The following is a 27,292-nucleotide window of genomic DNA, read 5'->3' as shown; positions in this document are numbered from 1 at the left end:
TATACAAGGTGGCGCAAAATTAATCACTCAATCGGAAGATTTATAATTTTTACAAATGGCTTGGTACATCACTCAGATTTAATACTTGTGAACTCGACAGTTGCAGTATACAAACAGGCAATCAATACATCCCGTAAAGTTCAAAATAAAGAATTCAAAATATTTTTTTTTATTTATTTAGTAAAATTGTTATTAAAAAAATGATTAGTTGTGCGCCATCTTGTACATAATGTGAATTTTCCTTAATAAAGAAGATTGGCAACTTTGTTTACATAGTGCTGCTATTACTTAAGAGTGCCTTATAATCTAAAAATTATCAATTGATTTAGTTATCAAGTTTGCGACTTTAATGAAATAAAATAAGCTTTTCTGATTTTAGTGCGCGAACTTATTTTAGAAACTGCGGTGGACTCTAGTGATTAGGACGTACTAACGAAATTAAAATAAAGTAAAATGAATGATTGAATAAATTTTTTAAAGAAAAGGATTCGTGACTAGTTCAAAGTGAAAATGGTACTTATAAAGATATATACCTAAAATGCCAATATTCAAATAAAAGAAAAGAAAGTGACAATAATATAAGGGAATTCATAAATTTTGCCATATCCAATTTTTTGGATATTGGTTATTTTTTATCTTATTTACCATGTTAAGCTATGTGAGCATAAAAATCTTGAATAGAGCACATACATATGTACATGTATATGTACAAGTTATTCAACAAGTGATATTTAAAAGGCTTCATGTGAGGTGTGTGTTGTCGCAATCCGTTGTGAAATAAGGAAAAAGTAAGGGATTTTTTAGCAATTTGCAAATCATGTCCTTTGCTGTAGTAAATGTACACAATTTGCGTTGTATTCTGCATACATACATACAAATAGATCTTAATAAAAGCTCCCCCTCTGCAGCTGAGCGATTCCATATCAATTCTTCTAAAAATAGTTTTATTAGCAGGCTTGATTTATTTAATTAATAAGTAAACTAAAAAATTAAAAAAAGAGATTTTTAATATTTTTGAGATTTATTCAATGTTGAAAAATTTGTGTTCTTTTTAACATTTAAACTTTTTGTTTTTAATTTTTTACTACAATATATAAATAAAAAATATTTTTTAGACATTTTTTTTGGAAAACATTATATCTTTTATTTAAAATTTTCGGGGCCAATTTTTTACCATTTTTAAAAATCTCCTTAAAAATCCTCTTTAAATTGTGCTTTGCTATTTTTCTGATTTTAACGAACCTTTTTTTTTTGGAAAACACAACCCTCAGGTTGTTTCCTTATTTATTTTTATTAATAGCTGAGCTTTTTAAATAATCAGTTATCCCTGCAGATTTAGTAATCGGATTTCCATAATTAATTTTTGAACAGCAATTACGGAATATATGGTGTTTTTTGTTTATTTTTTGTGTTTTTTTGTGTTTTCTCATCTGACCGCCTAAGACCTGAAGGTAATTAATTCGAAAATGTGCAATGAGAAACTTATTAGGTTGTGAACTGAATGTAGTTACACAATGTAACTTTTTAGGTGTAAGCTCTTCTTCTTATTTGTGGTGTGCGTCCCGATGTCTTTCCACAAATGGAGGGATCTATAGTTTGACGCTGCTTCCGAACGACTGATGATTTTTTATGAGACGTTTTTTCAGGGTAGAATAACCGCGCAAGGTTTGCCATTGCCTGTCGAAGGGCAACCGGTATTAGAAAAAACGTTTTTTAGCATTGGTGTTTCTTGCCCCGGGTTATGAACTGGTGCAATTACACAGACCGCATGTGAACTCCGGCTGGCACATTTAGTCACCATGACGCAGTGAACAACACGTGTGCGCAATCGAAGCGTATTTCAAGGCCAATGATTCGTGTGCAACTGCTCGTCCTAGATTTTGTTCACGCTACAATATTCAAAGCTTGCGTGATGACCCAAGTGAAGATTTGATTCGTTCATGGGTGCTAAGGCTCCTGGAATCAAGTTTGGTGGGAAACCACCCACAGCCGGGGCTTAACCGGACATCAAGAGCAAAGGAAAACATTGAAATCGTCGCTTCAAGTTTGCACGATAATCTGCGTCAGTCTTTGCATAAGAGAGTGGCAGCGCTGGGACTTTCAAAAACTGCTGTAATGAAATATTGAGGAAGGATCTTAGATTTCACCACTACAAAATGCAAATTATGCAAGCGCTTAAGGCTAACGATTACAATTTGTGTTAACATTTCTGCGAGACAATGTTGGAACAATTTCGTACGGTAAACGCTATATATTTCATTTAAATGAGAGTGTAAAAAAGCAAATTGCCGTTATTGGTCACTTAAAAGGCGGAACCCACTATTGAAACATCAACAGCCAGTTCAGTTCAGTACCACATGGTGACATCACGATGGTGCCACGCAGTACATGACTAGAGAGACAATGGTGATACTGCGTGATTTCTTTCCCATGTCTCCCGACCAACAGGCAACAAAAGGTAAATCGTTTGAATTTAACTATTTCATGACAATGTCTTCGTATCTACTACGGGGTAGTCATACCGGTCATCAAAATTCCAGTTGCATGGAGTCAAACAAAGTTATCGTATTAGCCTTCCCAAAGGTATAAACTGTACCAAATTTCAAGTTGTTTTATTTAGTAGTTAATTGCAGCTGAAGCTCCAGTTACTGTAATAGGAGTTGGAAAGCATTTGAAATTCGGTATTCCTTAGAGTATATTAGCTGGATTAGCAGTATACCAGCACTAATTCCATCATTGCCCGCAAATGCCAGGCATCTCTTAACGGGATGACGGAACACTCGTATTTCCGCATTTACTTGAAATGTGTGCCATGGCACAATGATATGCAGAAGTTGCAAGAGGAGGAAGAGGTTCCTCGCTCAGCTTGTCGCCAAACTTGTGAGTCATCAACATTCATAAATTCTTAAAATTTTCCTTTACAAAGATGTTCATTGCCTTGTCTTGACTTGGTCTTTCGGAATTTTTTTCCTCCAGATGAAGGGAAATACAGCACTCCACTGAAAATAAAGCAGATGGAGGTCTCTACAGCAGAACCAAATTCAGTTCAAACACCTGTTCTGGCATCCAATTTGTATCAAAAATATTTCAGTATTATATCCCGAAAATTTTTATTAGTTTTTGTGAAAGCCATATTTGCTTTTATGAAGTTGAAGGTGTCACAATCGATTGGAATGCAAAAAGAATATTGTTATTCAAATATACTAGAAAGGGTATCAATATTAAGAGAAAATAATATACTAAGCTTCACCTTAAGAAAAACCATGGCAAAATGAAGGAAAAAATGGGCCTGAAGTGGGCAAGCCAGGCTGCTGAAATTGTGAGCAATGTTTATGGTTCCGAGCTAATAACGAGCAATTTTGGTTTCGTCGACTCCATTCAGGAGTTTTTGCTGTTAAAGAAAATGTCGATAAAATCTCAGAAATAATCGAAGTTGACCGTTATGTTAGTAGTTGTAGCATAGCCCAGGAGCTAAAGATCGACTATAAAACAGTTGTAAAGCATGTGTGCAAAAAATTTACTCAAAAATAATTTATTTTTTTGACAAACTTTGTTACATTTTTTCCCAAACTAATAAAATTATTTATTTCTAATAATGGGAACTAGCTTAAATCAACAACAAAAAAAATCATATATGTAATGATGAATCTTCTGCTTGTTTTGTAGGTCTGTAAAACAGAATTTCAACTATCATTAAAATTTTCGAAAATCGTTAGGCTTAAAGAAGAATACATAAAAAAAATATAATATTGTAATAAATAATAGTCCCTTTCTGTTTATTGCAATAACTTTTTTTTTTTTTTTTTTATTGACAATTGTATTTATAGTTAACTATAAAATACAAAAAAAAAGCTTATAGCTATGGCTACTGCGGCCTTAAGCTAATATACTGGGTGTGTATATATGTGTATGTAGGGTGTTAGCTAAATTTCATTTAAGATATTACAATATTTTAAATAGTTTATAAGTTTAATAATGTTCTCTGTAGAATTGTTTAAAAGTAGATCAGTAGGTTTTGTGTTGTTTAGCGATTTTCTGTGGTTTGTAAAATGTGTGCAGTCGTCTAGGATGTGTTTGATGTTTGGAGCTGAGGTATTGCAGTATTTGCAGATATTTAGGTCTTTTTTTATTAAATATTCGTGTGTTAGTCGTGTGTGCCCAAGTCGTAGTCTAATTATTTTTGTTATTTCCCTTCTAGTTATGTTAGTATTATGTGTAAATGTGTGTTCATTGATCGCTTGCTTCTTTGGGTTAACAAATTTGTACCAGCTTGTTGTTTGTTCGAATGTGGAGTGTTGTGTATTTTTGAATATTTTTGTTATATGTTTTTTAATATCTGTGTATAGGAGGTTCAGAGACATAGTTAGGGGGCGGTTTTGTGCTTCTTTTGCTGCTAAATCTGCTAGTTCGTTGCCCTTGATTTTAGCGTGTCCTGGTATCCATATGAGCTCGATTTTATTTTTGAATTTTAGTAAGCAGTTTCTTATGTAGTCTGTATAATAATTATTATTGTTTATATTTTTTATCATTTCTAATGAGGCTAAGAAATCGGAACAAATTGCAAATTTTCCAGGTGTTTGGCTAGCATATTGTACTGCTTCAAATATGGCTATCGTTTCTGCAGCAAAATTTGTGCTGTAATAAGGTAAAACCTTGCTAATTAATATTCTGTCATTGTATATAACGCTGAAGCTTGTTTGGTTTGCGCTCTTTGAACCGTCTGTGAAGATTAGTTTGAACTTTTTTTTTATAAGTTTGTTGGTTAATTCTGAGAAGAGTTTTTGGAATATTGTTGAAGGCGTATTTTCTTTTTTCCAATGGTGGAGTGATGTATATATGGCATTGAAAGGTAGTTGTCATCCAGGAAATCGGGTGACGGTCTTAGGTTTATAATTGATGGGAATATCTAATTCCAGAGATTTTTCTATTATGCGTTTGAGTGTTGATTGAATTTTGTGTTTTCGTTTAGAAATTATTATTTTGTGTGTAAGTTTTGAAAGTGTTGACTGGTCATTAGCGATTAGGTTTTTGCAAAGTTTTGTTGTGGCAAACTCCCTCATTTGTGTTAACGGAGGTATGCCTGTTTCGAACGTCATGTTGCGAATCGGTGTAGTACGGTATGCGCCTAAGGCGGTTCGTATAGCAGAGTTTAGTAATGAGTTGAGTTTGTTGATATTGGACTTAGGTGTGTAGCCAAAAAGGTATAATCCATAGTAAATTTTTGATACAATTAAAGATTTGGTAGCGGCAATGATTGAACTAGTGTTAGCATTCAGTTTTGGGCTTGAAAGGCATTTTATTATATTCAAACGTTTATTTAATGAGTTGACAAGTTTTGATATGTGGGCTTCCCATCTATATCTTTTATTAAATTCGATACCTAATATTTTTAAGTTTTCGGCGTTGTTTATTGTAAAGTTGTTGCATGTGATATTTGGATGACAGTGTTTTTTCCTGCATATGTGTATGTGTTTACTTTTTTCTGTTGAGAGGCTTGCACCTGAGTAATTGCACCAGTTCAAAATATCGTTGTGAATGTCGTTGAGATCTATGTTTGTATTTTCATGTTTATTCATTTTTTTTATGAGAGTGAAATCGTCTGCGTAAGCCAGAAAGTCTATTTCTTTGTGTAATGATAAAATGTTGCTAAGTTTGTGGTATGCTATAAGAAATAGTATGACTGAAATTGGGGATCCTTGGGGTATCCCATTCTGTAGTGGATATGTTTCGGAGAAGTGAGAATCTATTCTTATTTTAATTTTTCTGTTTGTCATAAAATTTTTGATATAGTTTAATATTTTAGGACCTATTTTCCATTCTAAGAGCTGGTCTAGAATGGTGTGTACTCCGATTTTGTCAAATGCTTTAATAAAGTCGAGTGAGATGATTGACAAATGCTTTTTTTGGGATAGGGAGGACGTGATCTGATGGTCTAGATGTACTAGATAATCAGACACTGATTTACCCTTTCTAAATCCAATTTGCTGGCTATGTAGTAGTTTGTTGCAGGAAACAAACCACCATAGCCGATTAGCTACTACTTTGTCTAATAATTTTGCGCAGACCGGATTCAAGGATATTGGACGGTAGGATTTGATGGAGGATTTATCTTGGTTTGGTTTATGTATAGGGAGGACGAGACTGCTTTTGAACATTTGAGGAATTTGATTGTTTAAAATGTTGTTATAAAGACAAAGTAAACGGGTTTTCATGGCCGCCGGTAAGTTTTTTATCATGGGGTAAGAAATTCTATCAGTACCTGGGGTGCGACCCTTAAGTTTTGACAAAGCTATAGAGAGTTCTATTGGAGTTATATCGCTTTCTATTTGGAGCGCAGTTTTGCTTGGGGTTAAGCTGTTAATTGGTGTTAAGGAGGAGTATTTGTGGTCTAAAAATGATCGTGTAAAGTTGGAGTCGCTGGCTTCATTTGACCAGTATTTTCCAAATGAGTTGGCTATTGTAAGTTTATTGGTTGTGGTAGTTTGGATTGGATCTTGTAGGGCTATACTGTGTATCGGAAGATATGGTTTTAAGCCGCATAATCGACGTATAGTGTGCCATAACTGTCCAGTGGGTGTATGGGGGTGAATGTGGCTTGTAAACTTATGCATTGCCTTGTTTTTGGATAATTTAAGTTCCCTTTTAAATAGAGCATTTGCTCTTTTGTAATTTATTATGTTTTCAGTTGTTATGTGTCTTTTTACTTTATTCCAAAAGCGATTTCTATCTTTCTTCAATCTTTCGAGTTCTTTGTTCCACCAAGGTGTACATTTTTTCGTATTGTAAATCGTTTGAGGGATTGCTTCATTTGCGCTTTGGAGTATGATTTTGTGTAGCGTGGCCGCTTCTTTATTTGTATTATTGCTGTGTGGTTTAGCTTGACATAGTATATTCGCTAGGGTGCTGAATTTTTCCCAATTAGCTTTATTAAGGTTAAACCTGGGTCTGATATTTATTATGGTGTTTGATTGGTTGTTAAAGATGGTTGTGGTTATTGGGAAGTGGTCGCTGCCAAAAAGGCAGGATTCTACTTGCCAATTACTTTGCAGGGCTATGGAAGGTGAAGCTATGGTTAAATCCACATGAGTGAATGTATGGTGTGTTGTAAAGTGGGTTGGTGAGCCATCGTTCAAAAGAATTAGTCTTGATTGACTAACGAATTTAAAGAGCTTATTACCTCTGCTGTTGCTTTTGGGGGATCCCCAGTTTGGATGCCAACTATTAAAGTCACCGGTAATTAAAATTGGTGGTTGCAAGCTGTCAAATATATCTTGAAGGTTTTTGGTATTGAAGTTTTTGTTTGATGAAAGGTAGATGGAACTAATTGTAAATTTGAGTACGGACTGTATTTGTATACTAACTATATCAAAAGTGTTAGTAGTGTGGTTTATTATTTTATGCTGTATGGATTTATGTATAAGAATAGCAGATCCTCCAAATGAGTTGCATGGGTTTGTGGATATGTATATATTATAATTAATAGGCGTTGGCATTGGTATCGAGTTTTGGATGTGTGTCTCTTGCAGGGTAATTACGTGTGGTCTGATTTGTGTTAGTAATATTTGTAGTTCGTTGTAGTTATTTTGGTATCCTCGTATATTCCATTGTATGATTTTTAGTGAGGGCGTCATATATCAGTAGAATAGATAAGTGTTCGTGTTTTTGTTTTGAATTAACTAAATTAAGATTTAATAAGTATTTATATAAGGTGTAAGTAAGTTAAGAATAAGTATGTATAAGTAAATATAGTTCTGTTTTTAGGAATATTAGGATAATTAACGTTTTGGCTAGTTCTAGTGTTAGTTGGGCTACTTTTTTTTGTTAAGTTTTTTTATCTGTGATTGTAGTCGTTTTGATGTATTTTTTGGTAGGATTTTTATCTTCTGCTTTGATGTAGATGTGGATTCTAAGCTGTCATCTGTCTCTGATTCGCTCATTACATCTGAATATTGCATGATTTGTCTTTCCATGCTATTTTCAGTGAGAGAATTGGTAGTTGGTGTGGTTGGCTTTGTTGGTGGTTTTGTTGGCTGTACTGCGAGTGGGTGATTAAAGTGTGGTGAGTTTTGATGTTCTGATTGTGAGTTGAGTGTTGTTTGTTTAGAAGTATGTTGACTGGTGACTTCTGCAAATGTATAGTTGTTGTGTGGATGTCGTTCTTTGTAAATAGCTCGTGCAGTTTTGTTGTCGACTTGTGAGGTGATCTTAATTGTTTGGATTTCTTTCTCGCGTATGAATATGGGACATTTTTTGTCGAGAGTGGTGTGATTAGTACATGTTAGTCCATTCGCATCGCAATTGCCGCATTTCGTAGGATTATTACATTTCTCTTGGTTTTCGTCGTTAACATGGTAATTGCTTGCACAGTTATGGCAGGACTTTGGAGTTTTGCAGAATTTTGCTAAGTGATTAAATTTAAAACAATTTTTGCATCGCATTGGTGGGGGGATGTATGGGCGAACTGTTGTTTTAATATAACCGATGTGTATTTTCGTTGGCAATGTTGTTGTGGCAAATGTTAATATAATTAATCCTGTTTCAATCAGGTCATTGTTCACTTTTTTGAGTATTTTTTTCACCTCGCATACATTTTGGGGTTTTAGTTCATCGAGGATTTCACTTTCGGGTATTGATCTTAGTTCGTTACAATATATTACGCCTTTCGAATAATTAAGTGTCTTGTGTGGTGTAATCTCAACTATGATTGTGTTTGAAAGCGCTGTTAGTGTCGTTAATTTGTTCGCTTGTGAGCCGTTTTTGGTTTTGATCAAAATTTGGCCGCTAAAAATTTTTTTGCAATATTCAACTTCGCCGCAAGTTGAGTTGATTGCTTTTTGAATCAAAAAAGGTGATACATTCTTTAAATTGTCTGAGTTATTGGGTCTGGACATGAGTAGGTATACCGGTTCGTTCGATGTAAAGTTTGATTGCTTTGTTTTGTCCCATTTGAGTGCAGGTAAATTGGGAGGTAAATTTACTTTATTGTCCGGTGGCTTATTCATTTTGAGTGAGGGATAAGAAGGTAATTCCTATTACACAAATTGAAAATTCACTTGTTCAATGTTATTAGTATTATATATATAGAGTAGAATGGGGTAAGATAGGTATGGGGGCACAATAGGTAGGTGGGGTTTTCGTCGCACTGTTTTTGCAGAGGTCACTCGTCTTATGTGAATTGAATAGTGGTGGGGAACAACGTTCGCGACTGTCATTTCGGCCGTCACCATTGATTAGTTATCCTAGTTCTGGCGTCGTTTAGTTTTTTGTGAGCTTTTCTCCGACATACCATTTTTTTTATTCTACGGTGCAGTGCATTTAATGTATGTAAATATTTGTCAGGTGAGTTTTATTTTACGTAGAAAATAATGCTGAACACGAATAATGTGTTAGTTTTTTGATATTTTTGTTTTTAAAAAAAATATCGACACTAACATCAAACATGTGCTTGGGGGCAATATAGGTCAGCCGTCTGGGGGCATTATAGGTCACTACTTTTAATTGAATAAAATAAATTTTAATTGTTTTTGCAGCAAAATGGTGCGTAATTATGTGCGACAAACACCAAAACGAAGTGAAGAGGACGTAAAAAACGCAATCGCGGCAGTCCGAGATGGCGCTAGTGTTCGATCACCCTCGAAACAATTTAAAATTCCGTTCGAAACATTACGTGCTCGCGTGATGAATTAAAGAAAAATTCCTAACTTTTATAACATGTGCAGTGTTCATACTCTATAAATAAATGGTAAAACGTTAATTTCCAAGCCATGTGCATTGTTCTTTTCCCCTCACATATAGTGACCTATCGTGCCCCCCGATTTTGAAAATATCGAAAAAAAGTACCTTTGTCTTATTGAATGCAGCTTCCAAAATATTTAGCCAAACATAAGTCAGTATAACCAAAATGTTAGCAGATAAATAACCTTTCAAAATCTTGCTTATTTTTCAAAATCAATGCAAAAACACCGTAGCAAGAGCTCTCCAAAAAAAAATGACCTATCTTACCCCATTCTACTCTATATAATATATATATATGTATATTTAAAGTTTGTTAATGCTCTAGTTGTTAAATTAATTATTAGTATTTTTTTTTTTTTTGACTATAAGACTTTGCGCGTTTTGCTTTAATATCGATTTTCGCGAAAATACGTTCGTATGCTTGGGGCAGTAGTTTGCGACGTGCAATAACTTTCTGACCTCCTGTCGCCGACTAACCAACATGGAAGCCTTCGTCAATGCGCTAAAATAGAAATTAAATATTGAAAGATTTAATTAAATATTCTTCCGCTGCAAGTTTTTAACGGGTAGCTTTAAAAATTCAATACTTTCAATTCTTTTGGATAGAAAAGATTTCTTTGGGTACGTTTCAATAAAAGTAGTCTTTGGAGTGGTTCAAGAAGCTTTTTTCCAACCAATTTGGTCAGCCTTTTTCAATGGTACCTGTGAAGATTAGAAAACAGCCCTTTCTTGAACTTTCCCATCAACTGAAAGGCTCTCTACTATATCCATTTTCCCGAACTCGCATCCTTGCCAACATCTATATCCTGCTTACCTCATTCGGACCTTCTCGGGAAAACTCTTCTAATAAAAATCTTTAATTGTTCTCAAGCACATCTAATAAATTACTAGCCAGGTGATATTCGCCCGATTCATATTCTAAGTCAGAAATATCGGAACGTAGTTAAAGGTTGTTATATTTCATGATCCTCTAATTTTCAAAGCATTTTTATAATTACCTTGCTGGCAGTAGAGCTAATAACAAGCGTGTGCACGATAGCAGCATCAAACGCAAAATGATTTTGTTTGTTTTGTACATACACCGTTCGCAATCAAACGTATGAATGTATAAAAAATCGGCAAGGCTTTTAAAGATATTAAATTAAAAAACTGATAACGCAAGAAAGTTAAAATAGATGTTTTCCTATACATTTGATTTGTTTAATAGATATATATATGGTCACATATACTTAATTTTTTAATATAAAAAAATTTATTTTTCCCCAAAAATTAAAACCATGGCCCTTTTTTAAAAAGCTATATTTTTTATAGTTAAAAGAAAAATTGAATAATTTTATTGTAGTTGTTTCCTAAGACCTGAACAAATGATAATCAGTTAACAACTAGGTGATTTTTCTCGTGGGGAAATTGTCAGCCACCCACACAGGTTAGTGTACCCATATGTGGATACTAGCATAACTGATTTTATATATTATAATTCTATCAATAAGCTAACTTACATACTTGAACACATGTTTATGCATAATATTTGTTAATTTTTTTTAACTTCCAACAAGCTTTCAAAAATCGTTTTTCCCATACTGGCACTGGTTTTTCTAGTTGTCCAAGCACCTTCTACAGATGGCGCGAAAATACTCGCTGTGTACTCATTTCCTGGCAAAAGTCACTACATGATGCATCGTGCGCTGATTAGCGAGTTGGTTAAACATGGCCATCAGGTAGAACTTTCATTTTATCTAAATTATAGTCAATGAAATTAAACTAATTTCTCTACCAAATAATCAATAGGTCACCATGATAACTGGACTAACACTAGAACCACTTAAATTGGGCAGCAACTACACAGAGATACTTATTGAACCGGAATACGATTACTGGAAAGATGGTGCATTTTTGTGACGAATATCAAATATTTAACATTTTAAAATATTTTCCATTGCAGTACGGGACGAGTTCGGTGAAGTCTCCATCTATGAATTTAAAAACGATATGTCACTCTTCATGGATATGCTGCACATAATAGGGATAGCCTGTACAGAGCATGCGCTCAAACAGCCCAAAGTGCAGAATATCATCAATGCCAAACAAACCGAGGGTGTATATGATTTATTATTGGTAGAACAATTCTATCAAGACGCATTCTTAGCATTGGCCCACGTTTACAATATACCTGTAATTAGCTCCGCAACATTTGCCCAAAACCCTTATATGAGCCAAATGTTTGGCATAATATCACCTTTTTCATATGTGCCTCACAGTTTTCTACCACTAACTGAGCACATGACTTTCTGGGCACGTGTACAAAATACTTACCACTCATTATATTATGACCTCTATCGAGAATTTAAAACCTTTCCGAAAATGGATGACCTGGTGAAAAAATACTTTGGGCATTTACCGAGTAAGACACTGAAAATATTTCGCAGGCATGAATGTAATGAAGAAGTTAACCGATGTGCTTTATTTTCACCTCTTCCACAGTTAAGTTCCCAAGTGTCTCGGCTATGGATAAGAATCTCTCTGCTATATTAATTAATAACTATACACCGCTATCATCGGCCGGTCCCACAATAGATAGCATGATCAATGTCGGGGGCATACATATTTATCCACCAAAGCCACTTTCCACTGATCTACAGAAATTTTTGGATGAATCAGAAAATGGCGTAATTTACTTCAGTTTGGGCACTCAAGTTCAGAGTAAGGATATGCCTCCAGAAAAGCTACAAATTTTCCTTGACGTATTCCGTCAACTGAAACAACGTGTCTTATGGAAATTCGAAAATGATAGCATTGCAAATTTACCAAAAAATGTTATGATAAAAAAATGGATGCCACAAAATGATATCTTGGCACATCCTAATGTGCGAGTTTTCATCGCTCACGGTGGGCTCTTTGGCACACAAGAAGCCGTGTATCATGCCGTGCCAATGCTTGGCATGCCCTTTTATTGCGATCAGGTAATTTTAATATAAGATAAAGTTATTCAAACGTTCGATGTGCGCTTTAAAGTAAACAGAGCTTCTAATAAGAGGAAGATGTTTTGAATAAGAAGAATGAGAAACATATTCTTTTGACAAACTTTGTCACTTTTTATTCAAGATTCAGTTTAGACTAAAATCAGGCGATTTAAGTCTTCAGTCGGTATATTTTTTCAATATGCTATTACAGCATTTCGAATAACTTCCTCAAATACAATTATAAGAGGTTTTTTATCATAGATTGATAATCAGTAGTTGACATCACTCGAAACGCCTACATATTTTTAGAAAGCTGCTATTACTTTGGACTGTACATTGAAATACATATCAAATATTTATATAATATAATGTATCTATAATTATTATCTCCCGACATGTTTTCTCTCCTCTCCACATAGTATCTAAATTTGAAGAGAGCTGAGCATGGCGGCTATGCCATTACTTTGGATTTCAACACGCTTACACGTGATGATCTGAAGAATGGTCTGCAGCAGTTGGTCTACAACTCCACCTATCGTGACACTACCAAACGGATCTCGCGAATTTTCCACGATCGCCCCATGGGTCCACGGGAGACGGCACTCTACTGGATCGATTATGTGATACGCCACAAAGGTGCTCGTCATTTACGCGCTGCTGGTTTGGATTTGAAATGGTACCAATTTTATTTACTGGATGTTATCGCAGCGGCTGTAGCTGCTGTAGTTGTAGCGCTCGGAGTTGCTGTTGCGTTAGTACGTTGGATTTTACAAACAATCAAGGGAAGGAAGATTAAACAAAAAGTGCAATAAAAAGTTTAGCTAACGGATTATCTAAATCTGTGTTAAATCGAGTAAATTCATTCAAGCCAGCTCGTTCTTGGTTCGAAGTAATAGATTTCGGTTTAAACAATAGGTTTATTTTTATTTATGTAAGTTTATAATTAAATGCGGATCAATAAAGTTCAGAAACCGCAGACTTTATGGTCTCCAGCATATTTTAAATGAAACCTAATAAATGATGTATAGAGTATCTTTATGGTATGGGGATGATGAGAGACTTGAGACTCAATGTAAATACACTCGCCCTGGAAATTGGTCGAGAAAGGATTAATGCAATAGTCACTAAAAACAGCCAAATAACATATTGCAGATCTTTTGGCAGTAAGCTCATGCTGGGTTGGGCAAATTAAAAATTTAACCGTAAAGCTCAATAATTTGGGAAATAGGCCTATAAGTTCTACCGTTACTATTATTTTCTAACATTATTTTAAGGAATGGTCTCCGACAATAAACATTTGCCGAATATTAGGCATATTTATACACTTCGTCCAACGGCATTCTAGTTTGTTGATCCCTTCCGAATAATAGGATTTGCCCAAGTCTGAAAAAAACATTCATTTTAGCAATCACCTTCTCGTTGAATAAAATTGTTTTCCCGCCAGCCGTGTATTCTATTCGGGAAACAAGTAGTAGTCCGAGCGATCCAAGGAAGCCAAGTCTGCAGAATAGAAGGATGTCAGACGAGTTGGAACCTAATTCCATTAATTTTGAGACCACAACTGCTGAGGTATGAGCAGGTACGTTGCCATGATGGAAAAGGAAAACCACTCGACTTCCTCGTTTCAAGCGAATGTCAAACAAAAAGAAATTGACCGATCTGGCTAAAACTTTTTGCGTGTTCTTCCAAAAGAGGCTAATAATTGAACATAACCTCGATACTCGCCAGTAGTATCATTTATTTCTCTGACATTACACGGACTTTTCAAACGACCCTCCTACTTTCAGGGTATAGCCCAAGGCCGACCAATTTTTTATTTAAACTTCTGAAAGTACATCAGCATCAGTTTGAGATGAAGATTTCAGTCATGTACATATGTATGTAAATGACCACGCAATACGTTTCTTTAAAGTTTTGGGAAGTGCTGGTTCAGTGTTTTACACGTACTGTATGTTGAAGAAATAACAATCGATCCGATGGATTACTTGAAGAGGTTTGTGGGGAGTATGCTCCAACTTATACGCCTTACAAAATAGGTATTTTTGTATATTAGTGATAAAGATTGTCGGGGCATGAAAGTTTTTCGAAACGACGCTGGAAGTATAACTGTAGGAAACTGAAGACTGCAGGGGATTGGTATGAGTCGAACAGTCAAAACAAAATGCAAATAAAGCGCGTCAAAACATGAAAATTGATCAACCAAATGTTGGAAACTTTGTTAAAACCCATTTGAAAACTCTCAAATGTTGGTCAGTCCAACATATGCAGAAGGCTTGGCTTCCATTATCGCAGCTTTCATATGAAAAAGTTTAAAGTTGGCTCAATTCTTAGAAGAGCCAAGTTAAGAAGGACCAGTCTGCACTTGGTGTAACTAACTGTCGAAACTTCGAAAAGCACTGAAGAAATGGACGACAATTTTCATCTAATTACAAACGGACTAACAATGATTTTATGGTATATCGGAACCATAGATAGTTTGCAGTACTTGTTACAGAGAGTAACTGTTGTAAGAGCATCTTATTTTCCACTATTCTTAAGCTTCCACCAATAATGATAATTGTGATTTAAAAACTTTATTAAAAGGCTTGTGCCGACATGCTGAAGGACATCGTGGGCCTCTATCTGAAATGCTTATTTTACATGTTTATATATTTCATTTTGTGTGGCTTTCGTTGACTGTTTGCAATAATCCAAAAGATTTTTCATTATCGACGGTTATTGATGTTATGTTTTATGTATTCAAATGAATTAATTTCACATGCGCAGTTGTCGATAGTAATGAATATATTATTTTACCGGACGCCAGGGCATATGAAAGTTATTCCTTAATTGATATAGAAGTATTTTTAACGAAATTTTTGTGTACAGTAAAAAATTAAATCTGTCTGTTTTAGTAAGCATGCAATATATTTCAATTCAAGGTAAAATATGTAATACAATTTGTATGCACTCTATCAGCATAAAATAAAATTATAATTAAAATCAAGATTACCATATGAAACAAAAAAGAAGGAAAACGTTATTGGATGTGAAGCAACATTTGCTATTTCCAAACGGTCTCCCATCCAAGTACTAACCGCACCCAACGTTTCTTAATTTCGGTTATCAGATGAAAAGTGATGCATTCAGCGTCGTATGGTCGTTCATAATTGAAATACCATACTCCAAATATTCCTACATGTCGCTTGTGTGAAGTGTGTTAAAAATTAACGAAACCATAAATAAATTATGTATACATATTACAGTGACGATACAATTATCATATTTTCGCGATCTAATTTTCAACACATTGGTTACGCCGTAACGAGCTTTTGACATAAGATCATCGTCAGTGCCTGGAAGTTTTTTTTTCGGTAGACTATCTAATCATAAATTATAAAGTTATTCCCTGGGAATGTTATCCCTATATTTTGAGGTATACCTTTCGTGACCGTTAATGTGAAATGAAAATCCACGACAATTTTTCAAATAATACATGTACATATATTTCCGCAGTAAAAAAAAAATAAAAATATAATTATTTAATTAAGACATGCACCGTTACAATTAAATATATTTCTTATGCATTGTAATGATATTTCAGTTAATTCTTTTATAATTTTTCCATTTATTAAATCATATCCTGGAGCTTTTCATCGTTTAGCTGTCTTATTTGATTTTTAGTTTCGCTTATGGTGGTATTTCTTGTTTTGATTTGCGGAACGTTTATTATGTTATCAGATTTACTGTTAATGTCTTGATTATCCAATTCGCTTGTAAATATGTCTAAGAAGTGTTTGACTAGGGTATCGGCTTATTCTGTTTTGCGGAGTTTTCTTTTTTCGCCGACTTTCCCTTTAATGTAAGTTGGGATATTTTCTTTATTTGTCATTTTCGGTGTTGGTGTAGAGGAAACAACTACTTGTATTACGCTATCATTGAAATATAAAGTAGCGGAGTCATTTTCATCTTGAGTTTTCAGTGGTATATTTATTTTGAGTTTTTGTTCTAATATTTGGCAAGCATTAGTCCAATTCGTTTTAGAACTATATAGTTGTTGAATAGACCTTTTAAATTCCACCGAAGAATTCGCATGATCTATCCTGTGTGTTGGATATCTGTGAATGAAGCGGTAGCGGGTGGGTTGTTGGGGTGTCGCAATAGGTTTGAAATGAATGGGATTGTTGTTGTGAAGTCAATAGACGTTATTGTAGCGTGGCCAATAGGTAATGGGAAATAGTCATCGACTGCAGTTGTTTCTGTGGGAGGCTGTGTGTAATTTGTATGGTTATTATACTTTTTGGCCACAATTTACTTGAAGATGAGTGATCACTAGAACAGTTAACACAATGAGTGCGGGTGCATGGTTGAGGGTTGTGGGGTGGAAGAGCGCATATATCGCAAACAGGGGCTTATTACACCGTTTTTTGTATGTCCAAGAAATTGACAGCTCTTGCGCCTCATGGGGTTTGGGTAGTATGGCCTTACCTTGGTCGTGTAATACGAAACATCAATTTTGTCCGGAAGGTAGGTAGGCAGGTAGGGTGTTTGTCATAAAGACACGCTTAGACCTTTCGCAGGTCCATTGTGATACCACTGGAACTTATCCTTACCCTACGTGTTCCTTTCCAAACCATCCGGTAACTTTAATAAACGAGCAGAACTTCGTTAGTTTTAGATGGGCTTTGCCCGCTACATCGGTTAGAAATGCTGTATCAAGAGTGCGCAGCCTTCTCATAGCTAAGCTTTCACACTCACATAAAAGTTGCCTGACTGTTTCCAATTCTTCTGTATTAAGATAGCTTCTACAGAAATCGAAGTACGGGAGTCCTAACCTTCTAGCGTGGCTGCCCATTAAGCAATGACCAATTAATACCCCTATCATTTTCCTTATAGCTTCTCTGTTAATTCTTAGCAAGATCTTCGATCGACCGCTGTTCCAGTTCGGTCATGTCTGTCTGCTTAGTTCGCACGTCGTGACGTTTTGCCAGCTTGTATTTACCTTTTCGATGGTTTCCCTGTCTATAAGTAATGTACAAGTGGCTATAGGCATGGGTATCAGCGCTTTATCCGGTTCGAGATCGAGCGTTGTCCCAGTTCGTGCAAGTTCATCCGCCTTGCAGTTTCCTGCAATATTCCTGTGTCCTGGCACCCAGATAAGGTGCACCTTGTAGCACTTAGATACGTCATTTAGTAGTTTAAAACATTCTAGAACTGATTTTGACGAATGCGTTTTTGATTCAAGCGCTTTTATTCCCGCTTGACTGTCCGAGTAAATGAAGAATTCATTTGTGGATAATACTCTCGTTTTTATTTCTGTAAGTCCCTCTTTTTTGACAGTGACTTCCGCCTGAAATACACTGTAATGGTCAGGTAGGCGAAATGCTTGGCATACTCCGAGTTTATCGGAGTAAACCTCACCATCTACTTTGTTGTCCAGTTTTGAGCCATGTGTGTAGATGTTTAAATCATTTTTCTTAACAATAAGCCCGTTATCCCATTCCTCTTTGGAATTAAATACTGTGACAAAGGATTTATTTAAATTGATGTCCTTGGTCTTACAGAAATGCGTTGTGCTGGGAATGCAGGGGAATTTTTCTAAAATTGAAGAGCGTCCTCTTTGGTTCGTTCTGAGTAGGCCGATTTCTCTTAGTCTGAGAGCTGCTTTGGCAGCTGTTTGCTTACCGAATTGCTCTATTGGTAAAATATTAAGCATAATATTTAGAGCATCTGTGGGTGTCGTTCTAAGGGCCCGGAAGGTAATAGCGGCCAAAAGTTACAAGGACCACGCCACTTAGAGCTGGTTGACCATTTACTATTTTGGGAAATTTATAAATTTCTACGACGCCCTGTTCTTTTTTTTTCTTTTCTATTATTTCACCATTTTCTTCTACTTCATTTAATCATGGAGCGTAAATTGTACCTTTTGTGGAATTTAAATTCTTGTGCAGCTCAATTTTCACTTTACATATTCCGAAAAGCTGTTTAGTTGTTGTAAACTTCTTAGCGATAGCACCATTTTTCACAATTACTTTTTATTATCTCAGAGCTATTGGTTTTGAAAGCTTTATGAACAGCGAAACAAGAAAACTTGTTCATAGGTTTGTTTACATCAGCTTAGTTATTTGAACGTCTTTCTTCTTTCTTTTAGGTTGGGGACTAGAGGATAATAGGGCGAACCTATTATTCCCTGTTGGGGGGACGTTTTTACGAGTTTTTATTTTATTTAATGGGTTAGAAAATATGGACTCTTTTTATGCGAATAATAGGAAAAAGAAACGAGTGTGTATGTATGTCACTAATTTTAAAACTTCTATAGCACTGAATTACACTGAGAGCACAATATTATACGTCTAGTCGCAGCCGATGACTGCTCATTTCGTATAATAAAGCTACCACACCCCAGTATAGTTGAAAATAAAATTTTATTAACAAAATAAACAAAATACTTATTTAAACTTAATTTTACTTTAACAAAGCTATAGAAAATACCCACACCTAAAGTTTTATTGCACTTTTTGTTTGCTTTTCCCACCCTTGATTCTTTGTAAAAACCAACACACTAGCGCTACTACAACGCCGAGCGGTACAACTACGACAGCGACAGCCAGACCGATAACATCCAGTAAATAAAATTGGTACCATTTCAAATCCAAACCAGCAGCGCGCAAATGACGTGCGCCTTTGTGACGTATCACATAATTGATCCAGTAGAGTGCCGTCTCCCGTGGGCCCATGGGACGATCGAGGAAAATTCGCGAGACTCGTTTCATATTATCACGATAAGTGGGGTTGAAGAGCAATTCCTGCAGACCACTCTTTAAATCATCCCGAGTAAGCGTGGGGAAATCCAAAGTAATGGCATAGCCGCCATGCTCACCTTTCTTCAAATTTAGATACTATGTAAAGGGGAGAGAAAACATATCGGGAGATATAAGTTGTGCACTTGTATTCAATCATATGTAATATATATTACAAAGTTTAGCGATTTGAAACAAAATTGTGGGAGTTACTTCAGGCTGTCACGTCATAGGAGATTTAGCAACCAAATTCTGCCCTCTCATGTCGCACGTATTCTTAAGATCTGATTGTGCATACTTCGCACCAAACTGCTAGATAAAAATCTGCTGAATGCGTTTTACATTTCTCCGATTAACACAAAATTAGCACAACTAATGACTTAATAGTATGTTGAAATAAGATTTTGCTGAAAGTTTTGTTAGATGATTACCAGTAGTAATATTTTTTACAGATTTGCATGAAATATACATGTATAATTATATCAATTATTATAAGAAAATTGGAAAAGTGCTACAATATTTTTTTAAGAAATACTGATTTCTATAAATGAGTGAATGCGAAGCACAATCCATCAAATTTTCTGAAGTTATGTTAAGCTTGAAGAAGTTATGCGAATTATGTGTAATCAGACCATTACGTTCGACTAAGCAATCATTATTTAGGGGGTAATGAAGTTGCTCGTGGCATATCTGCATTGATTTTTTCTTATATTACCAATACAATCTCAGTTTTGTCGTAAATAAACCGCCGACACATTCTATGTTATGCCAGCCAATCAGCGGATCTCAATGCGGTTCGATGTTGGCCACATCTTTTTTCACCAGAGCTGTGAGTAATTTTAATGGTACGAGTATGAGAAGTTTGCATTGACTTCGAAAACTCACAGCAATGGAATGGAAATGACTTCTGAAGTAATTGAAGCCTTTATAATCGGTACAAACACGGAATTCGGACTTGAACTGATATTACTTTGTGTTTAATTTGCTAAACTTTTACTGGCACGTTTCAATTGGCGAACTAAGTCTATGGTGATCATAATTTATTCTGTAACTGTTTTCAATAGTATACGATGCTATATAAAGAATCGTAAGAACATAAATGTTGCGCAACATGTTGACAAACCGAGCTGTGCCGTAGTAGTGGCTCAAGCTGCGCCCATACATGGGAAATTGGAAAAGAAACTTAGCCAAACAACTAGCAAAGTATGCATGCGGTTATTGGGTGTAAATTAGTGTTCCGAAACTAACTTTTTTTATCTACTTTCGAAGCTAACCGGTATAATATATAAACATATTTATCTCATATTTAACTTATCTGATCGCAGAAGAAGGGCATGCCTAGTATTGGCACGGCATGATACACGGCTTCTTGTGTGCCAAAGAGCCCACCGTGAGCGATGAAAACTCGCACATTAGGGTGTGCCAAGATATCATTTTGTGGCATCCATTTTTTTATCATAACATTTTTTGGTAAACTTGCAATGCTATCATTTTCGAATTTCCATAAGACGCGTTGTTTCAGTTGACTGAATACGTCAAGGAAGATTTGTAGCTTTTCTGGAGGCATATCCTTACCCTGAACTAGAGTGCCCAAACTGAAGTAAATTACGCCATTTTCTGATTCATCCAAAAATTTCTGTAGATCCGTGGGAAGTGGCTTTGGTGGATAAATATGCATGCCACCGACATTGATCATGCCATCTATTGTGGGATCGGCCGATGATAACGGTGTATAGTTATTAATTAATGTGACAGAGAGATTCTTATCCATAGCCGAAACACTTGGGAATTTAACTGCGGAAAAGTTGGAAATAAATATAATACAAGTAGGTTAACTTCTTCATGTGACTAAATACGTTTAAAAAAATGTTTCAGTGTCTTACTTGGCAAATGTCCAAAGTATTTCTTTACAAGCTCATCCATTCTCGGAAAGGTTTTAAATTCTCGATAGAGGTCATAATATAATGAGTGGTAAGTAATATATTTTGTACACGTTCCCAGAAAGTCATGTGCTCAGTTAGTGGTAGATAAGTGTGAGGCACATATGACCAAGGTGTGATAATGCCAAACATCTGACTCATATAAATTTGTTGAGCAAATGTTGCAGAGCTGATTACTGGTATATTGTAAACGTGGGCTAATGCTAAGAATGCGTCTTGATACAATTGCTCTACCAATAATAAGTCATATACACCCTCGGTTTGTTTGGCATTGATGATGTTCTGTACTTTGGACTGCTTGAGTGCGGGCTCTGTGCTGGATATGCCCATTACGCGCATCATATCCATGAGTACTGACATATCTTCTTCTATATCATATATCGAAATTACGCCGAAGTGGTCTTGCACTACAAGAGAAGTGCGTTGAATGTTGTAAAATGAAAAATACTTTATTTATTCTTGTAAATCAATTTCATCTCCTTCAAAATAATCCCCTCTCGATGAAATACACTTATGCCAACGATTTTTCCAACCCCCGAAACATGCCAAATAGTCCATTTCCGGTATAGCCATCAGCACCTTCTTCGATTCAGCTTTTATCTCCTCAATCGACTCGAAACGCATTCCGCGGAGTGGTCTCTTGAGTTTTGGGAGTAACCAGAAGTCACACGGAGCCAAATCAGGCGAATACGGTGGTTGCGGAACGATATGCGTGGAATGTTTGGCGAAATGGTCACGAAGAACGAGTGCAGTGTGAGACGGTGCATTATCGTGATGCAAAAACCAAGAGTTGTTGGCCCATAATTCTGATCTTTTTAGACGAATTGCTTCACATAAACGACGCATAACGCTCAAATAGTATTCCTTATTAACAGTTTGGCCAGGTGGAAGGAATTCATAGTGCACCACACCACGAAAATCGAAAAAAAACTATCGTCATGACCTTTATTTTCGAACTACTTTGACTTGCTCTTTTCGGTCTGGCCTCGCCTTTAGCACGATATTCGCTTGGTTGCTCGGTTGTTTCAGGGTCGTAAGCATAAATCCAAGTCTTATCTCTCGTAATAATGCATTTGAGCTTGTCCTGATAGTCTGAAAGCATTGTTTCACACACATCAACGCGACGACTTTTTTCCAAGAAATTGAGAGTTTTCGGTACCAAACGAGATTTGACTTTTCGTAGGCCCAAATGGTCTTTCAAAATGGTTTTCACAGATCCTTCTGATATTCCGATCATATCAGTAAGGTCTTTAACAGTCAACCGACGATTTTTGAGCACAAGCTCCTTCACTTTATTGACGTGTTGGTCATCTGTTGACGTCGATGGTCGTCCGGAGCGCTCCAAGTCATCACCACGTTCTCGACCCTCTTTGAAGTCTTTGTACCACTTATAAACATTTTTGTGCGACATGGTCGAATCACCAAATGCCTTCTGCAATATGTTAAACGTTTCCGCAGCCGAAATTTCATTCCGCAAACAAAATTTGATGGTACTTCTCTGCTCAATCAAATCAGACATTGTAGAAATTGAAAAATGCACTCTTGGTCGTTTGGTAAACACAAGCGTAAATATATTACTGATAATGACATTCACATGAAAGTTGGACCAGATGTTATTAACAGTGCTGCCAACTCATGAAAAAAATAACTAGAGCGAAATTTTAATCCCGCGAAGTTTGACAAATAAATTCACCTTACTTTTTGCCCCCAGAAGTATTATAATCCTAATTATCGTATGGGCGTATGTACACTTGTGCTCACATAATTAAGTCACTTTGTCTTTTTCCAATATTTAATGTTTTAGCAAAATGAAGATCATTGAAAAATGATATAAAGTTCCAAACTTTGTATGAAATTCCAAAAAGGTAGAAAAAATTTACAAAATTGTAGTTGTAAATTATTTTGTCAGAATTTCTAGGAAGCTTCAAAGTATACAAATCTGATATAATAAAATTCTATTTTAGCATCATTAAACTCATAATTGGTAGTTATTTAATAAAAATGGTATACGATGTTGAGAATTTTTACCAAATAAACTTCCATCTCTTTTCCTAGTTTACTGAACATTTTTTTCGAAACATTCTTATTAAAAAGTTGAAGGTTTGATGAGAATTTTTTTAAATTTGTTAAATTTTTATGAATTTTTTAAAAAATTTGGAACTTAAATTTTTCTATTTGGTGTTTGTTATGGGATGAACTGTATTTTTATAACAAAAAATAACGAAAAATTGAAAACAATTAAAATTGAAACATTAAAATATTGCGAATGTTATAAAAAGGTTACGTGACTTAATTACATAAGCACAAGTGTATGCCGTTAACACTCACAAGCTTTCATTAAATCGTATTCCGGTTCAATAAGTATCTCTGTGTAGTTGCTGTCCAATTTAAGTGGTTCTAATGTTAGTGCGGTTATCATGGTGACCTATTGATTATTGGGTAGAGAAATTAGTTTAATTTCATAGACAACAATTTAGTGACTTTTGCCTAAAAATGAATACACAGCGAGTATTTTCGCGCCATCAGTAGTAGGTGATTGAGCCACCAGGATGGAAAGTGACAGAAGAATGTAACAGATTTTGAAACGCTGTGTGGAAAAAGGCAAGATGTAAATTTAATGAATGCTGTTAAAAGTTATGTCCCAAACGATGTATGAGAGGCTACTTTATACTTTATTACAAAATTAGAAAGCACCCTATACGGGCCCTGCGTCATGCCGGTATGCACAAATGTTTCCAACTTTCTACTTTTGCCTTACGCAAATCCTACCCAAATGACAACTGTTTAAGGAAGAAAAACTGTGTATCTCGCAATTTTTAACAGTGGTGTTTCTTATTATATCAAATTAATTACTAAAAATAAATGGAATACTAAAAATAAATTGGATCATTTCAAGTGCACCTTTGCCTTTTCAACAAAAGCTGGCGAGAGTACAGGAATGGGTCAGGCGAAAATTTGCAGGTGTGCGTCTTGATGTTGTTCCACAAATGTAGGGACCTACAGTTTTAAGCCGACTCTGAAACGCAGATAATTTTTATGAGGTGTTTTTTCAATGCAGAAGTATATGGTGTACATTCATTGTGGTACTTCACGCATGAAGATTCTAACCTACGTACTCTGAATGATAGTCACGCACCAATCCATTTGGTTACAACGGCCGCTCAATAACATATGTCCACTAAGCATTGGGACTAACTTCAGACATATATTTGAGTGCATAAAGAAACACACAGATGTAGCTCCATGCACTTGTCATGCCCAAGTTGGCTTATATACTTAACTGTCAAACTCATATTAAAAAGTTTCCATTCAAAATGCCGTACAAGCTGAATTTACGTAAATCTGTCGCCAATCTCTTTGGGCGACCCAGTACAAGTGAAATTGTGAAGGTGTTTGAAGATAAACCAATCTCCCTGAAAGATTGCAGGAATGGAAAAGAACCGGAAAATAAGGTTATACCGGGTCGCCCACCAAAAGTAAATGCCGCAACAACTAAAAAACTGATGTCAAGTGCCAAAACCAAGGTTGGTCAATCAACAAGCAAATTAGCACGAAAATTTGGCATTTCAAAGTCTGGCGCTCACAAGATTATGAAGAAAAATAGAAAAGAAATTCATCGGAAACGTAAGGGAGCACCAAAATATACAGCGAAATAACTCGAAAAAATACTTATGTACTTGCAGCCGTGCACTTCGTCGTTGATTCGCAAAAACAAAGCCAAAGTGATCAATGCTGACGCTTATAATGGTCAATGCTTAATCAAACTGAAGAAATTCATTGATAAATATCACAATAGTGACGTAATCTTATTTTGGCCAGACCTTGCAAGCTGCCATTATGCAAAACAAACATTGGATTGGTTAACTGAGCAAAAAATACCATTTGTGCCAAAAAAGGACAATCTTCCAAATGTGCCCCAGGCACGTCCAATAGAAAATTTATGGTCAGTTTTCAAGCGGATGGTCTACGAAAAGGGCTGGGAGGCACGAAACGAGCAACCGTTGATCAATCGAATCAAGCGGAAGTTGAAAGAAATTGATATAAGCACCGTCCAAAACTTAAATCAGGACATTCGCTCTATTCTACGAAAAATCGAAGACAATTGTCAAATGAGTGTAATCTAAATGTATTTTTGATATGTAACCAATCGACGGAAGTAGCAAATAAAAATAATTTTTAATTCAATTGTTTGTTTTCAAATGGCGTGGTTTAGCGGGCATATGTTATGTAGATCATAAAAATGGCATACGAATTTTTCGCTATTATACTGCTCAAGGCTGTTGTTTTGGTGCACACTCTTATATAAATTAATCTGAAAATTGTTTATTCATCAAATCCTTTTACCATAGGATAACAAAAATACGGCACTGCAGAGCTTGGACCTGAATAAAATATGCCACTTAAATTATATGGATCAACGATTCGACTTAGATTCTGCGCTGCACTTTAATTTATTACTTCATTTTTTAAATCGACAGTTCGCTATCGATTCGCTGTGGGCATTTATAATATTTTACCACATGAAGTATAGTGAATCAACTTCAGAACTTCAATTTTAAACCTCGAAAAAATGTTATTTAACATGTGCTAGCATAGCCGATATTCCAACACCAAGATTTTGAGATCGCTTCAATGAGATCGTCGAACAATTAGCAGATTTACTACGACACTAGTGGACATTTTGGGGTCTAAGAAAAAACTTCGCATTGCACATTTATTCTAATAATTTTTTTCTAAATTTTACCACCACTTTAGAGCGGATTTTTGATTTATTTATTTATTTTTTTTTTTTGATTTATCACTTTTGAACAGACTTCACATAAATTAAGAGAACATTGTCGAGTAACTTCTCTAGGAAAATTTAAATGCTTTTAGGATCACATAGCACTTGAAAAAAAATACTCTTTTTTTTACCTATCTTTTGCTTTTTTGTACAATAATATTATAAAATTTGGGTATACTTCCTTATAATTACCATTTTTAATTTTGACGATCTAAAAATGTATCCCTTTCATACAAAATTTATTCATTTATCAATTTCACTTTTGCTTTCGTTAGTATTACTCAATTAAGTACAAGACCACCGTACTTGGTAGAATAGATTTTTGTACTAAAATCATCATAGTTCAATTTCTTTTATTTAAGTTAGAAGCTTGAAAACTAATTTTTATTGATACTTCCTAAGATTAATTTTACTGTGCTGCTGATTGTAGCATGGGTTACAAACAGAGTTGGCAAGCTTCATTGATAAATAAAATTCATATAATGAATGACCCAAGTGCAAGTGCACTTGGTGAGTTAAATAAGATCTTGAGCTGAACATAATTTGATTTTTTGTTGAACACATATATCGAATTCATATTTAATATCATTTTGAACTCTTATATTTAATTAAATAAATTAAAAACATCCAAATGAATGAGTGAGCGCCAATTATTATTTATTATTTACCTGTAATTCACTAGAAGAATTCATGCTTATACGGTTCAAAAGGATCCCAACTTCCGAGTGCGGTTAGGTATTATCCGGAGAGCGATAAAGCATCTCTTTGCCGTCACTCTAAAGTAGGAACGAAAACCTTGGCTGGGTGGTTCTGATCTATTCGAATTAATTTTTTTTCCGAATTAATTCGGTATGATTTCAAAGACTGAAGGTTTAAATTTATGTACTCAGAGTATTACTACTAGCAATATTCTAATGAAATTTAGTAAAAGCTCCCCTCAAACCAACGCTGCAAAATTTCCTTGTAATTTGCTCACATAATTGAACGCAATGAGCAATTCGAAGGATTTTATGGCAACACTGATGGCATTTCAAGTCCGTTGTCTTTCAAAGACCGATAAGAAAACTAGACGAACATTTTCAGACAATCTATCTT

General features: G+C 35.3%; 1 protein-coding gene and 1 pseudogene across 7 annotated transcripts; one reads left to right on the top strand and one right to left on the bottom strand.

The window, feature by feature from the left end:
* The first annotated feature begins 344 nt into the window (after positions 1–344).
* Positions 345–13,713, top strand: LOC128866748 (UDP-glucosyltransferase 2-like). 7 transcript variants are annotated; one of them, XM_054107715.1, is made up of 6 exons: positions 345–513; positions 11,292–11,453; positions 11,524–11,620; positions 11,678–12,136; positions 12,217–12,695; positions 13,115–13,713. In XM_054107715.1, exons 1-6 carry the CDS (start codon positions 511–513, stop codon positions 13,505–13,507), a joined length of 1,593 nt encoding a protein of 530 aa, XP_053963690.1. In that variant the 5' UTR covers positions 345–510; the 3' UTR covers positions 13,508–13,713. The 7 variants fall into 7 exon arrangements, with proteins under 7 accessions (XP_053963690.1, XP_053963689.1, XP_053963693.1 ...); XM_054107714.1 differs by lacking the exon at positions 345–513 and adding an exon at positions 8,156–8,351; XM_054107718.1 differs by lacking the exon at positions 345–513 and adding an exon at positions 8,430–8,626.
* Positions 13,714–19,111: 5,398 nt separating this feature from the next.
* On the bottom strand, positions 19,112–26,500 carry LOC128868006 (UDP-glucosyltransferase 2-like; annotated as a pseudogene).
* Between the last annotated feature and the right edge of the window lie 792 nt (positions 26,501–27,292).

Source organism: Anastrepha ludens, chromosome 6, assembly GCF_028408465.1.
Source record: "Anastrepha ludens isolate Willacy chromosome 6, idAnaLude1.1, whole genome shotgun sequence".
NCBI classification, from domain to species: domain Eukaryota; kingdom Metazoa; phylum Arthropoda; class Insecta; order Diptera; family Tephritidae; genus Anastrepha; species Anastrepha ludens.
Note: the sequence above shows the minus strand (reverse complement) of the source record. Positions and strands in the feature narration are given on the sequence as shown.